Below are 15,469 nucleotides of genomic sequence, written 5' to 3' on the forward strand. Positions count from 1 at the left end.
GTACAAATATTGTAAAAGTTAATAAATAAACAAACAACTATTGTTAGAAACATTACAAATAGGCTTTAATTTATATTTTGTTGAACACCCAACACAGAATTGTAAGAGTAAAAATATTTTCAACAGATTCATTACATAATCTGCATTTGGTGTGTTGTAACAAGAGAGTGGACAAACTGATATTTTGCTTCATATGCAGAAAGACTCAGAAAAGAGACCTAAATCTCCAAGAAACACAAATCTGTTTAATGAAACCCAACTCTGGCTCTGTCAGCCTGAATGAAATGTAACTCCACAGGCTTAATATGGAAACACTGCTCATTGTCCTCCTCTGTGTTTGGGGTTAGTGGAGGAGGTCAGTGTTTGTTCTCACAACATCCTTGGAGAAATGCCTTTCACAAAAACAGTTGTATGAAGTTTTCCGTTCGTCACTGACCACCAGGAATGCGCATGTCACACTAGACTTCAAGGAAGAAATGTATTATTAAAAGTATTATGATGTGACTGTAGGCCTGTTTGAAGTGCAAAAGTTCAGTTGTCGAGGGAGTCATAAAACTTGTGCAACCAATCAAAGCATATTTTTACAGTTTTGTGGCTGTAGGAGTGGATTTAGAACAGTATCCTTTCTTCTGGCCTCTTGGTCTGTTGTGCTTGAAATGTTCTGTTCTGAGCACGCCAAGCTATTTTTATTCCCTTCCCTCCTCCCCTCTAGTATGGTGATGAAAACAGAAACAGAAATATGAAGGGATAAACAGCAAATGGAATAAAATTATAAAGACATTTAATATGGTCAAAGCCGTCAATGGAGTCTTTGAGGAAAGACTGCTTTCAAGTTCACAGACTCATTCCCCACTGTCTCAGTCCTTGAGGAAAGACTCACTCACTCCCTGTTGTCTCAGTCTTTGCTCACTGGCTACCTCTTTTGTCTCATTTATTCTCCCACTCCAACTTGCTCTTCAGAGCAGAATTTTGGCAAGTCCTCAGCTCTTATTCTGAAAATTAGCTCTCAGGTTTCAAGGCCTTGATAAACGTCACGGTAATATTAAAAGAAGGTACAGTGATATACATAACAATATGAACACAGTGACTACGATAATACAATCTTCTTTGTGGAAAAAACAACATAAAAAAATTCCCCCAGCACAGTGATAAATGTTACTTTTAAAAAGAATCATAAACAACCTGTTTAATGCCAGAACTTTCTCATCATTCTGATAGAAATGGACTCTTCTGTGGCCACAAATGTTTTGGGTGGTATTAATGATAATAAACCTGAATATAATACTCATAATATGTATCTTAGTTACCACTCAACAATTACCACATACATTTACATTCCTTCAACTTTTTGCCTCCATGTGCAGGATAGCTCTCTCCAATCTGGTACATCAGTTCAGTCTTATAATATCTTATAATCCACATCATCACTGTAGAGCAGCGTCCCACTAAAGGTGGTGAGAGGTTCCACAGAGTCTGCCAGTTTCCCCATCACCAGGTCAACGCAGACGGTCTCGCCCTCCTGCAGGGGGACGATGAGGTTGAAGACCACCAGGGAGCCTGGCATGTGTTTGGCCTCTGCCATGGGCTTCTCCAGGCCCTCAGGCTGGTACCCAGCAGAGTCTCCACGAGCGATACCGTAGTTCGACTTGGACAGCACCGCCTCAACCTTCACGTTCTTGTGGCCGGTCAGGACCGCACTGAAGAAATAGTGGCCACGCAGCGGAGCTGTGAAGATCCCTTTAGCAAGAGAAAATCAGAAAACAACTTCCTATATGTACAGTATATGTTTATGATCATTTAATCACTTGTGAAACATATATTGAAGGTCACAGAAGATAAAGGCAAAAGGCAAAAGATAACTACCAAATGCAATGACCATGTACAACAAAGCTGGATTTGCTGGAGATGATGACTGAACTCTTGGGGCCTGATGTACCTGTGTGTGGATTGTAGGCGTCTCCTTCATTGACGAAGACCTTGTTGAAGATGATGGTGCCTGCGTTGACCTGCGGTCGCGTGAGTGCCGCAGAAAAGGCCAGTCGCAGGACTTTTGCATCCTCTCCTGGAGGGCCTGTTCAACACACACACACACACACACACACACACACACACACACACACACACACACACACACACACACACACACACACACACACACACACACACACACACACACACACACACACACACACACACACACACGGGGCAGTCATGGTCTGGTGGGTAGGGAACTGCTCTTGTGACCGGAGGGTTGTGGGTTCGATTCCCAGGCCTGAGGCCATGACTGAGGTACCCTTGACCAAGGCACCTAACCCCAACTGCTCCCCGGGTGCCGGGCTAGGGCTGCCCACCGCTCTGGGCACGTGTGCACCACAGCCCCCTAGTAATTACTAGTGTGTGTGTGTGTGTGTGTGTGTGTGTGTGTGTGTGTGTGTGTGTGTGTGTGTGTGTGTGTGTGTGTGTGTGTTCTAACTGCACAGATGGGTAAAAAGATGGCAAATTTAGATTGCGGTGAAAAATCACAATTGACAAAATATGGCACATTTACACACACACACACACACACACACACACACACACACACACACACACACACACACACACACACACACACTATGCAGCCCACCGCAGAGGACATGTTGAACTTTGCTATTGGTGAATAAGGAAAGCACACTTACCCACTTCACCCCTGAGGCCTGAGGAACAGAAGGTAAGACTGTTAACGACACCTCCTGACTAAAAAGGACATGATACCATCATATGACATGAAGGACAGTCCAGGATCTCCTGACGTGAACGGAACACATGTTCTAACCTGGCGGGCCCACCGGTCCCTGCCTTCCTGGGAGGCCTTGCGGGCCTTCTCTGCCAGGGGGACCTCGCGGTCCAGGGAAGCCTGGGTATCCCCTCTCTCCTTGTGGTCCAGGAGGTCCTAAAACATAAAATATCTGTTGGTCTTCTGGTTCTTCTTCTTATTTTTGTTTGTTTCGTTTTTCCACAACACTGAAAAGCAGACAGTTATGGTGGGGTGTTTTCGCCAGCCTGACAGTACATGTTCTTTGGTGTCGTTTTGCTGTCTTTCCATAAGGGGTCCTCGTGTCTTTATTAGAGCACATGGCTGCCACTTGTATGGCATAAAATGTTCAACCCTGTAGTAAGTTATGCAGCGTATTGTATGCAATAATGTGTTTTATAATGCACTACTTTTCAAACAGGCACGCTAGAAACATTGCATAACATTATCTTACATGATTTACATATTTTAAATGAATTAATCTTAATTAATTAATAGATTTTAATTCGTTTATATATTACTACCTTGGTTCAACTGCCAGTACTCAAGCCTTACGTATTTGTCTATACTTGTCCTCTAGAAATAAGACAGGTTGTCCTTATTTCCCAGTGATCATCTTGTTCAACAATACAGTCTTTCTTCTTTATTTTTCTTTTTTTGCTAATAGGACCATTCAAAACATGCACACAAAAATACAGCTGTCATGCTTGACATGTGTCTGTTTCCTGTCTCTCCTGTGTTTCTATTTCCTGTCTCGTGCCTTTGTTTTGTTTGTTGTTACTCCATGTGCTTTTTGTTTTTTCGGTTTTCAGTTTAGAAAACCGTTGAGATGTTGCATTTAGATCTTGTTAGGCATTATTAGCCTGTGCATATATTCCTAGTGTTTTTTGTTCTACGTTGCTGGTCATTGTGACTTACCCTCCGTTGTTGTGCAAGCCCCGTACATATGTCATCTTCATATTTGCTTGCACTAGCGTGTTGTTTTTATTGTGGTATTATTACCTGTTCATTTCTTTTCCCTGGCTTTCTAGTTTTTTTGTTTATTCATCATGTATTCTGATTCTATTCATGTTGGTAAACCGACCCTGGACTGTCAAAACTATGATTCTGGATGTGCCCTAAATACATCTGAGTCCTCACTGCGCTGCCTGCCGCCACGTCCTCGGTCCTTGTTAGAATAGCTGCAGTGTGTTACAGTCTGGCATTTTTTCCATCCTGCTTTTATGTAAAGTCTGATTCATTTACATCCAAAGCGCTGACATTGGGCCTTTCAAACCGTGTGACGTATGAACATTGTGTGCGTGTGTTTTTAGAATGAAAGGATGCTCACCAATAAAGTCTTGTTCAGTGAAGGTCTGGAATTCATTGTGTATGTGTAGTAGTGAGGAGTTGAGGCTGGAGATCCTCCCCCGCATGTTCTCCAGATGAACATTTTGTATGTTGTCAATGGCCTCTCCATGAGTAATGACGGTGGTGTTGAGCCCATTAACACAAGTCCAGAGCCCAGACACATGTCTACTCAGACCATCCCTGATTTGCTGCAGGCTCTCCGAGAGCGAGTCCAGTCTGCCGCAGACCTCCTCCATCTTCAGAAGTCTCTTCTCCAGGCCCTCTCCAGCTCGCCTGCATTCACCCATCTCAACCACCACATTGCTTCTGAAGTTCTCAATCTGACGGCCGACGTTGTTGAAGCGTCCTTGGCTGTCCTCTATATGGCTAGTCAGGTCCTCCTGGATTTTGTCGATCTCTGAGGAGATCCTGTCCTTAGACGTTTCCAGATTAACCAAGGTGTCGCCATGTCTGTGAACAGTGCGACCAAGCCCCTTCAGTGTGTCGTTGAGGACACCGAAGTTCAGCTTGACTCCTGAGAGTTCACCTTCGATGGACCTGAGCTCTTTACGCAGTGTGCTGGTTATAACATTCTGATGATCCAAATGTTTCTGGTGCTCGTTCATACTGATCTTACACTGGCCCTGACACATCTCCACTTCCTCTTTTAGCTTGCCCACCTCCTCCTGCAGGTTTGAACACACCTGTGAGCATGCGTTTCCATCAGAGTCCACTTTGGTCCACAGGTTTGTGATTTCACCCTGCCATCTCTCGAAGGCGTCACTGGTCGCATTCCTGAAGCTGCGGAATTCGTCACCTATGGAATTGACAGCAGAACTACAATCGCTGTGGTCTTTCCCCAGCTCCTCCACCTCGGTGACTATCCTATTGAAGTTCTCACCATCCTCCCCCATCAGGCTCTTGATTTTCTGAACGTCTTGGCTGAGGTCCGAAACACGATTGATCAAGGAGTCTCCAGACACAGAAAGATCCTTCAGTCTGGTGTCAAACCTCTGGATGTTTTCTGTATTGGCAACGACCTTCCACTGCAGGGTTTTCACCGTGTCCTCAGTCTTATTCACCTTTCCATGCACAGCGCACGTCTGTGTGCACAAGTCCACCGATGACTTCAACTTCCCGCCAAGAATGGATGTCTTGTTCTCCAGCTCAGCAATACGACCCCTGTGATCATAAACGGAGTCCTTCAGTTCTGTGATGTCCATTTGTATGTTGGTGAATCTGATGGCGTGATCGTGCCCGAGGACAGAGTTCCGTATGTGGCTGATCTCCCTCTGTAGCAGCTCCTTCATGCTGCTCTCCGTGTGAGAACATTTCTGCTCCGCCTTCCTCACCGTCCCGTTCAGCCGTCGCTCCAGCTCCCTCATTCGGCTGCTCACTCTCTCCTCCAGGGCCTTCCCCCGCCCTCCGTTTCCGGCGGTCCCCTTCAGGTCCTTCTCAAGCCGGCCTCGGAGAACGTCGTACGCCTCCGCGTTGGAGCTCGCTGTCCTCTCCACGACGCTGACCCTCCTCTGGAGGTCTTCCATGGCGTCGCAGCAGGTCTGCAAGCGAGATATCTCCTGCTTGTGGTACTGCTCCATGATGCTCACGTGCTTCTCCAGCGCCCGGATACGCTCTCTGTCCTCTCTCTGCTGCTGCCGCGTGTCCTCCACCCCGCTCTGGCATGCCGAGCAGGACAGCGCAACACGACGTTCCAGCTCCCCGAGGATCTCTTCCTTCAGGGTGCCGTAGCGACCTCCGCCGTGCCACCCGTCGCCCAGGTCACCATCGCTGCCTCCCAGGTGGTTGTTGATGCTGTTGATGGTTCTGTCGTGCACTCGTGTCATATTGTCCAGCAGGTCCAGCTTGGTCTGGATGCTGTTGATGGTCTCCTTCATCTCTGGCTGGGCGGCGTCTGAGGGATTGTGTCCACCGTGGTTATTCCCCCCGCGGGAACCCTCCTGCAACTGCTTGTTCACGCCATGTAAGCTGGACTTCACGTCTTGGAGTTCCCTGCTGAGACTCTGGATCTTCTCCTCAAGTTGTCTGATCTTGTCACTGTCTGCTCTCCCTGAGAAGGAGGAAGAACTTTCTAAATAAACAACTACAGCACAGCCCACAAGTATTAAAAAAACAGCATTTGTTCCTGCACGCCAGAACATAACATCTGAAATTAACCAGTTGCTATGAGATTAGAGGGCACTATATCAATTTGAGGATAAAGGGGGGGGGGGGGGGGGGCATAAGAAACTGGACAAAATGAATTTGGGTTTAATTCATTTTCTTGCTTACTATGCCACTGAGTGACACATCACCAGCACCTGGGTGCTGTAATGTCCAACCAGAACAACCAGAACTTGCTGCTGCACATTCCTACCACATTTACACTGAAATTGTGTTCAGGTCCTATTTTTAACTTCACACTCTTCCTTTTCCACCATTTTAGATTATTTTCATCTCATTCAGACAGACTTCAGTGGCTTTGTATCCAGGTGTTAGCAAACTATAAAGCAGCCTTTGTGTTCCTTTGGCTTAAGAGTAGTTTCCATCTTAGCATGAACTCTGAATAAAGCTGACCATTCTGTTCCCAACTTATGTTTGTTCTTTGTTTTCTTCATGGTAGTGTTGATACTACTTTCATCATGTGAAATGCTCTTGATTAGCAGAAAATGGGATTAAATGGAATCTACAGTCTTCTTGCTAATTAATAATAAACAGTTGATTTTGACACACTGGATTTGTTTGTCTATCCAGACAGATACCATCCAGAAGCAATCAGCACATTTAGGATCTAGAATCGACTATACACCTCATGGTTATGCCTCTACGCCTTATAGTTACACCTCTATGCCTCTATGCCTCATGGTTAGTGCACGAAACAACTGACGAAAAGTAGGAAAGACAACCAAAGACAACCTCGAGCAGCACAACTCAAAACCACCTCGAACTGTCTGACTGTACAACTGGACTAGACTGTATAGACCTACTTGCTGTGGGCTTTTTACAGTGTATCATGAGAATCATATTATACTTTCCATATCGTAATGATTTATGTAATGATGAAATAGTCCACATTGATAAGGGCTGTACCTTCTCCGCCCTCCTGAACATTCCCAGTACTGGATCCAGTCTGTGATGTTGAAGGTCTGCCAGTGCTGATATGTGAGTTGCCATGGGAACTGTGACTGCAGTCTTCACCTGAGTAACCGTGGCAACACTTCCACTCCATCTCTGTCACCATTTTGTAAGCAATCTTGTACCTGGGTCTTCTGTATGTTCTATACCTGTCAGGTAAGGCAGTTATAGTTTTAAACCAACAGATTAGCAGAATTAGAAAGTCAGAGGTAAAAGTCTAGTAGATGAGCTCTGATATTCATAAATGTCTCTTTTGCAGAGGTAATTGCAACTCCCTTAAATGCAATATTAGTCATTGGGCTGTTTTAATACAGTCATGTTACTGCATTAGGCACATAAACTGATAGTTGAGGAAGCTTTAATGTCTCAGAAAAGTGTTTATCCTGTTATGTTAATAATAAGATGATTTATTATTATATACCAGAAAAAGAATAATTCCTAGTATCATGAAACCCTTTCACACAGCGTCTTGCCTCCACAGCTCCTTTGGTGTCACACTAACTAGTATGTCTAAAACTAGGGTCTAAAAACATTTATTTATTATGTCATCTGATACATTCCCTTTGTTCAGGATAAATAAGTGAAACAGATTGGTCTCAGAAAATATTTCATCTCTGGATAGTTTCTGAGCCAACTTGCCAACAAAGTTCTAGTTGTCACCCTGCGTAAAAATGCTTCATCCTCTGTAAAGTTGGTGATATATTTTGGACCAACTGCCCATGAGTAATTGGTAGACTAAAGCATTATAACAACATTTCTATTTTTTGAAAACTAACTGCAGTGTTCACATGCCCTTTCCCAGACAGAGAGAAGGGAAGGAATGAGAGAAAGAGGGATGAGATAAAGAGGGATGCATTCAGCTTCTGCTCATCTGGCAACAACTTGCTCAGGTCATTAGGAAATCAGATGATTACGGTCAAAAACCTGAACAGGCATTCCATGGCGGTTCTATTCCCAGTAAAAGCACAAACTGGAGTCTGTTGGTTTGCCACAGGAATAGTTTCACCAGGGGTCAGTTAGTGACGTCTGTAGTCATCAGTAGCCTCATTCCACAAATAGCTGCGGGAGACATGCACCCAACCGAGCAGAGGACGCTCATCACTGTCTTCCCAGCTGGTCAGGAGCATGCTGGGTGCTGGACACATGAAACATGCCCCACATGAACTCTTGGTCCTGATTTGCTGTGATGAGACTGAACACTTACAACACCACCCGTGAACACTGGCCCCAGGAACAGCGTTGGACGTCTGGCTTCACGTAGGTTTCCACTCCATCCTCCATGACACAACTAACAGTCTTCATAGCTACATAGGCACACCAGTTCCTGTACCCACACACACACACACACACACACACACACACACAAACACACACAACCCAAGAGGGGAAACCATCTATGGATAAGAGAACAGCAAGTGTGCAACTGATACAGGAGAACACACACACACACACACACACACACACACACACACACACGACAGTACATCATCATTCTAGTCCAAAATGTCTGATTCAGAGCCGTTTGCTATACGGTTCACACTGGCCCTTCTGTTGTGTCCCTGTACAGACACACAAGATCTGTGATCTTCTTTCACTTCCATCCGTCTGCGTTTTAGAGCATCTCCAGATCACACACACACACTCTCCACGTCACGCCCATACATCACAGAGCAGGCTTTTCCGACACGTTTTTGTATTGCAGTTATCTCCCAGTTTATCTCTCAGTTACAGTTTCAGGCATCCACCCATCCTGTTTAAGGAACGTCCCCATCTGTCTGTGACATTCCACACAGAGAGTCAGCTATTTTAAATGCACCAGCAAACGAACATTCAGACAAGCAGCCATCATCTGTGCACCGATGAGTCAGCAGGGTTCTGCTCCTCCTGTTTTATCCATGCAGCAATGTGTAAAACTTTAACTACTTTTTATTTTTAACATTAGCAAAATCCAATGATCGTGCATGATGAGATTTCAGTATAATTAAGTTTGGATTACAGTTTTTTTAAATGATTGCTTACCATGATTTTGAAAACAGGTCATTATGTTAAATAACTGCACACAGTTAACACACCAGAAGAACACCTCAGATCTTTTTCAAATTTAAACACTTCAGCCAAATCTATAGTAATTTATACAAACTATACACACCATATGGCATCCGTGGACTTTATATGATCTGATTCTGCCTGAAGTAGTTACAATTCTGCTCAATCTAAAACATCTAATAGTTTTGCTTTTCTAATGATGCTTTTCTCCATTCTGTGTGATCACAGCACACAGGCTGAGAATAGGCTTGTAGATGTGCATATCGGAGCTGTGGTTTTGTAGTTGTGCAGATCAGGGGCTGTGGTTTGGAGTTGTCAGATTGGAGCTGTGGTTTTGTAGTTGTGCAGATCTGGGCTGTGGTTTGGAGTTGTCAGATTGGAGCTGTGGTTTTGTAGTTGTGCAGATCTGGGCTGTGGTTTTGTAGTTGTGCAGATCAGAGCTGTGGTTTGGAGGGAGTTGTCAGATTGGAGCTGTGGTTTTGTAGTTGTGCAGATCTGGGCTGTGGTTTTGTAGTTGTGCAGATCAGAACTGTGGTTTGGAGTTGTCAGATTGGAGCTGTGGTTTTGTAGTTGTGCAGATCTGGGCTGTGGTTTTGTAGTTGTGCAGATCAGAGCTGTGGTTTGGAGTTGTCAGATTGGAGCTGTGGTTTTGTAGTTGTGCAGATCTGGGCTGTGGTTTTGTAGTTGTGCAGATCAGAACTGTGGTTTGGAGTTGTCAGATTGGAGCTGTGGTTTTGTAGTTGTGCAGATCTGGGCTGTGGTTTTGTAGTTGTGCAGATCAGAGCTGTGGTTTGGAGTTGTCAGATTGGAGCTATGGTTTTGTAGTTGTGCAGATCTGAGCTGTGGTTTTGTAGTTGTGCAGATCTGGGCTGTGGTTTGGAGTTGTCAGATTGGAGCTGTGGTTTTGTAGTTGTGCAGATCTGGGCTGTGGTTGTGTAGTTGTGCAGATCTGAGCTGTGGTTTTGTAGTTGTGCAGATCTGGGCTGTGGTTTGGAGTTGTCAGATTGGAGTTGTGGTTTTGTAGTTGTGCAGATCTGGGCTGTGGTTTTAGTGTTAGGTTTCACTAACTGTGGCAGTTTTATTGTTATTTTGTAAACAATCATAAACAAACAAACAGTATAAACATTTTGCATACAAAGGTTTCTTTCTTTCTTTCTTTTCTTACAACCAAATTATTTATTCAGCTGCACTAATGTCTGAAATCGTGTGTTATTTACCCCACATGGGTAAACATCTATCAGCATCTAATCACGTTGTGTTAATCTTCTGTGAAGGAGGCTGCACCTTCTAACAAATGACCTTTATATACAAATAAAACACAGTCACTCATATGAACACTTTGCCACTGAACACAAACACTGGCCAACAATGTTTAGTACTGGACATAAACACTTATTAATCCAGTTTGGCCAGCTATGTTGTGTTACATTTAAATGTTGAGTGAGTAAACGTTGAAAGACATGTGGAATAATAGTTATGAACTTCAATGAAATATATATATGCACCCATGTGTAGAACAGAGCAACATAAACATGAACTAACTCATCCATATCAACACACACATGCAAACACACACACACACACACACACACACACACACACACACACTAACATTTACTTATGCAAAATTACCACTGTGATTTCGATCTATTTCCTTCTTGGCTATCCACAAAGTTCTTGTTGATTACAAATGTCCACTGGTCTTCATAAGCATTAAAAGGGTCTTTGTTTTGCATGGAGGTCGACCCAGGCCAGACCTGGCACCTCTTTTGAAGGCTTCTCGAGCAGTTTTACTTCTCTGACCCCAGTGAGAGGGACTGACATCCTCTTTGTAGTCCTGCCATTTAGAGCCAGTGATGCACAGAAGTAAGAGCTACTGAAATCAGCGTGAAGGCCCACTGCTCAAGTTCACAAAGCAGCTTATTGTGGGCTCTACTGATTCTGGATCAGGTTTGCTTTTTACTGAACATTGAATACAGAGCTGGAAATGGAATTTTAGTGCTGATGTGCTGAGGTGTCTTGTTAATCTACATCTATGTTGTTGTGTTTGTTGTTGTTTTGCTTGTTTTTACAGTTTATTTATATAATTTATGTTCCTCAAATAGTCGGACTGTGGGAAAAAATAAAATAAAAGACCACCTTTGGTCAGTCAGACGTTACCGCCTTTGCACTGACATTTTCTTAAATGTAGTGTTTAGAAATTCCCTTTGAACCCCATAGATATTGTGTAGCTTTATATCGTTAGGGCAAAACCTACGGGATTACTTCCCGTGTTAAGCAGAAGTCTACGGTCTGTCACTCGCCCACAAACCATGAAGATGAGAGAATGTTTAGATGTGATGTAGAGAATGCATCTTGTGCTTACAGACCACCACAGTCACTACATGTCAGTACGCATTTTACGCACGTGTTGGACATGTGGCAGGCTTACGTCATGATATTTGTTGGGAAAAAAACACTTACCAAGCTATGTGACTGGCTTAAATCCCACCGATTAACGGAATCGCCATGTTCTTTTAAGAAGAGAGTGAAGAAACCTGTTTTACGTATGGCAGGTGCTTCTAGCACGAACGGCGCATTCCTGAAATATGACTACCATAAATCCATCTAGGGTCCAATTCAGCCATGATGACCTAAAAGAATGGCCAGTCTCAGTGGGAAAAGAAAGGAAACCTTAACGGAGAGGGAGGTCAGAGCTACCGCTAGTCGTGCAGTATTTTACACATCTGTAAAAACAAAACAGTTCAGTCACTCCAAATCGGTAGCGCCTGGGGCCAAAACCAGAACTTCGCTCCTGTAGGAACGAGACCAGCCAATGACTCAGTTGTGTCGCACACGGTGGTCCAAAACCTGTCCCAAATGGCAGGCTTTTCCAGTCTGTCTGCGGTAAATTTAAACTAACTCACCAAGTCTGATTCCTAATATACACACTAATATGATCAGAATTAACCTGTGCCTATACAAATTTTCATGTGTGTGTTCTGTGTGGTGTTTGTGTTATGTTTGAGGATGGAATAACATCAAACCTCGTGTTGTGAGATAAGATCACACGTCTATAATCTCAGTGTAATCTGGTGTCGGTAGCTATTTATCCAGTTATTTGTACTGGATTAGAACGTTTCTAATGATGCCTCCATTTACCCTACAAAAATATGTTTTTGATAAATGAACTAATTAAATCCTGTCTACTCCGTTCCATTTACTGTGTTTCATTCTTGCAAACAAGGGATGTAATTACACAGTTCAGTCATCGAGTTTCATACTGGTTATTTGGTTGGAACGCTAGTAATTACTAGGCGGACTTGTGATAAAGAGTCTAACCTATGACCTTTCCGTTTGATCACTCTTTTGAACAGGGTAGGCATAGCTAGTAATGCTCTTGACCAAGAGTAAATAGCAATACTACAGTATTTTTTTCAGTAGCAATAATTTGAATTTGTCTAATCATCTCATCATCTCTAGTAACAATAGTAACACTAGAAGATAATGAAAACGTCAGAGCCCCACGACCTGGGCGGGTCACCACCCCTGAAGCGCCTTGGACACATGCTCCACCACACGTGTGCTGCCGACCTGCAAGATGCCGTCAAAAGAGGCTTTGTTTCACTCATATACGCGTTATTTACTTCATAACGATAATGCAATGGACACTACGCCTAAGAAATGATATAAATCCCATCCATAATCGATCAGCACATAAAACTCAGCATGAAAGTTTTTTCATAACTTACCTGTGTCTGCTGGCCACTCTCTCCTGGACGACAGACTGACTTTGGTCCATATGTTGACTGTGCCCAATGTAAGATCCCGCTCCACGTATCTGTCCCGGCAGAACCAACGCCACAACACACCAAAGAAAGTGGTGCGCCATGCTGCGAATTCTGCATAAAATAAAGACCTTAACAAAAATACATAGACAATACTTCAAAGAGGAAAAAATCCGCGCGCCAATATCGCCAACAAAGCGAACTCAGTCCTCCAGAAGTTTTTTATTTGATCTCCCCATCACACAGCCTGGTTTTTCTGTATTTGAAAAGGTCCTCACAAAAACGTGTCTGATATTCTCAAGTATCGCTGTAATTTATAAGCCATATTTCCAGCATTGCGCACGGGGCAATTTAACGAGTCCTGAAGTTTCGATATGAATCCGCATCATAAAAAAGCGGAAAGTGACAAAATGCAAAGACCGCCACAAACTCCCTCTCAGTCATAATAAGAATACTATCCTGTGGCAGTCCGGGTTCTCTCTCTCTCTCTCTCTCTCTCTCTCTCTCTCTCTCTCTCTCTCATGAGTTAGGAAGGCATCAGTTTTGCTTTCTGAGAATCAAGTGGAATTACGGAACAGGATTAAGGGGGTGGACAGGCAGTCTTGTGAATATGAAGTGTGGTAAAGACATATCTATCGTTTACAGTAAGATATGTTTAAGATATTTGCTTGCTAGCTGAAGAAAAGTGCGCTTTACATTATGCAAAACATCTTCTTTACCTGTAGTTTAAAATCCTGAAAAAAGTTTACTTCCCTTTGAATTTTCCTAGATATACTATTTTTACTTGTACAATACTTAGATATTATTCTATTCTTAAGTTATTTACAGTGATGTATGATCTAGAATACATATTAAAGCTAATTAAAGTCATTCCAGCTGCCCCTCTCACACCCTGATAAATGGATTCATCTTATCTTGTTCCTCTCCTCAAGGTCTCCAGGTCTTAGGACGCTATCTGGGGAAAACCTGCAGTAACTGTGGATTTCCTAGCAAGAAAGGGAGGATAAGGTGATTAAAGACGTGTCCTGTCCCTCGTGGTCAAGGACAGGCCGAGGCAGAACTCCAGACACTGTAGAGTTCGGCTTCCTGTGTCTCCTCTCTCAGTTTAGTATCAACATCAAGTCAAGGGACCAAGTCAGTGGGCTTTCAGTTATAATCCAGCAGGCTACATGACAAACGCCAGTTCACATTACTGTTCACTGCTTGTGCTGCGGTGTGGGGCTGTGATTGTGTATGCTTATTTATGTGTGTGTGTGTGTGTGTGATTGTGGTTTTATGTGTGTGTGTGTGTGAGAGAGAGAGAGAGAGTTTGTGTTTTTTATGTGGGAGTGTGTTTTTTATGTGTGTGTGTGTGTGTGTGTGTGTGTGTGTGTGTGCGTGTGTGAGTGAGTTTGTGTTTTTTATGTGAGATTGTGTTTTTATGTGTGTGTGTGTGTGTGTGGGTGTGGGTGTGTGTGTGTGTGTGTGTGTGTGTGGGGGTGGGTGTGTGTGTGTGGGGGGAGTGTGTGTGTGTGTGTGTGTGTGTGTGTGTGTGTGTGTGTGTGTGTGTGTGTGTGTGTGTGTGTGTGTGTGTGTGTGTGTGTGTGTGTGTGAGTGGGTGTGTGGGCGTGTGAGCATGTATATGGTTGCTGCTTTTCACAGCCAGCACAGCAGCTAAATCTTCACTCTCTCTGTCCTCCCCTCTGAAAACTCAGAATCATGTTGCAAATGTAATCTCTCATTCATTAAACACACACACACACGTGGGACATGGGTGACTGTGACTAAAGAGATAAAGAGTGATGTGCCTTCAGGCTCAGTGGGCATGAGATCAGTGGGGGATGCTGGATGAAGCATGAAGAGACAGTGTCAGAGTAGATCCGTGATGAAGAGTGAGGATCAGAGTAGATCTGTGATGAAGAGAGAGGACCAGGGTAGATCTGTGATGAAGAGCAAGGATCAGAGTAGATCTGTGATGAAGAGTGAGGATCAGAGTAGATCTGTGATGAAGAGAGAGGATCAGGGTAGATCTGTGATGAAGAGTGAGGATCAGGGTAGATCTGTGATGAAGAGTGAGGATCAGAGTAGATCTGTGATGAAGAGTGAAGATCAGAGTAGATCTGTGATGAAGAGTGAGGATCAGAGTAGATCTGTGATGAAGAGAGAGGATCAGGGTAGATCTGTGATGAAGAGTGAGGATCAGAGTAGATCTGTGATGAAGAGAGAGGACCAGGGTAGATCTGTGATGAAGAGAGAGGACCAGGGTAGATCTGTGATGAAGAGTGAGGATCAGAGTAGATCTGTGATGAAGAGAGAGGACCAGGGTAGATCTGTGATGAAGGATGAAGGAGGGTCAGAGTAGATGTAGCTTCCCTTAGACATCTCTTCTTGTAGACATCCTGACCAGGTGGTCTGTGCTACA

At 43.8% G+C, this 15,469-nt stretch overlaps 1 protein-coding gene across 2 annotated transcripts; it reads right to left on the reverse strand.

Annotated features, from left to right (window-relative positions):
- Positions 1-46: 46 nt before the first annotated feature.
- emilin1a (elastin microfibril interfacer 1a) lies at positions 47-13,558 on the reverse strand. Of its 2 annotated transcripts, XM_077017499.1 has the most exons (8): positions 13,033-13,557; positions 8,460-8,579; positions 7,211-7,404; positions 4,125-6,191; positions 2,816-2,932; positions 2,679-2,696; positions 1,937-2,071; positions 47-1,737 (listed from the first exon to the last, which is right to left on the reverse strand). In XM_077017499.1, the coding sequence occupies exons 1-8, from the start codon at positions 13,170-13,172 to the stop codon at positions 1,400-1,402; spliced, it is 3,129 nt and encodes a 1,042-aa protein (XP_076873614.1). In that variant the 5' UTR covers positions 13,173-13,557; the 3' UTR covers positions 47-1,399. The 2 variants fall into 2 exon arrangements, 1 of the variants encoding a protein (XP_076873614.1); XR_013133243.1 differs by lacking the exons at positions 47-1,737; positions 1,937-2,071 and adding an exon at positions 2,097-2,546 and having other exon boundaries at positions 2,593-2,696; positions 13,033-13,558.
- Positions 13,559-15,469: the final 1,911 nt, after the last annotated feature.

This window comes from Brachyhypopomus gauderio, chromosome 9 (assembly GCF_052324685.1).
Source record: "Brachyhypopomus gauderio isolate BG-103 chromosome 9, BGAUD_0.2, whole genome shotgun sequence".
NCBI lineage: Eukaryota > Metazoa > Chordata > Actinopteri > Gymnotiformes > Hypopomidae > Brachyhypopomus > Brachyhypopomus gauderio.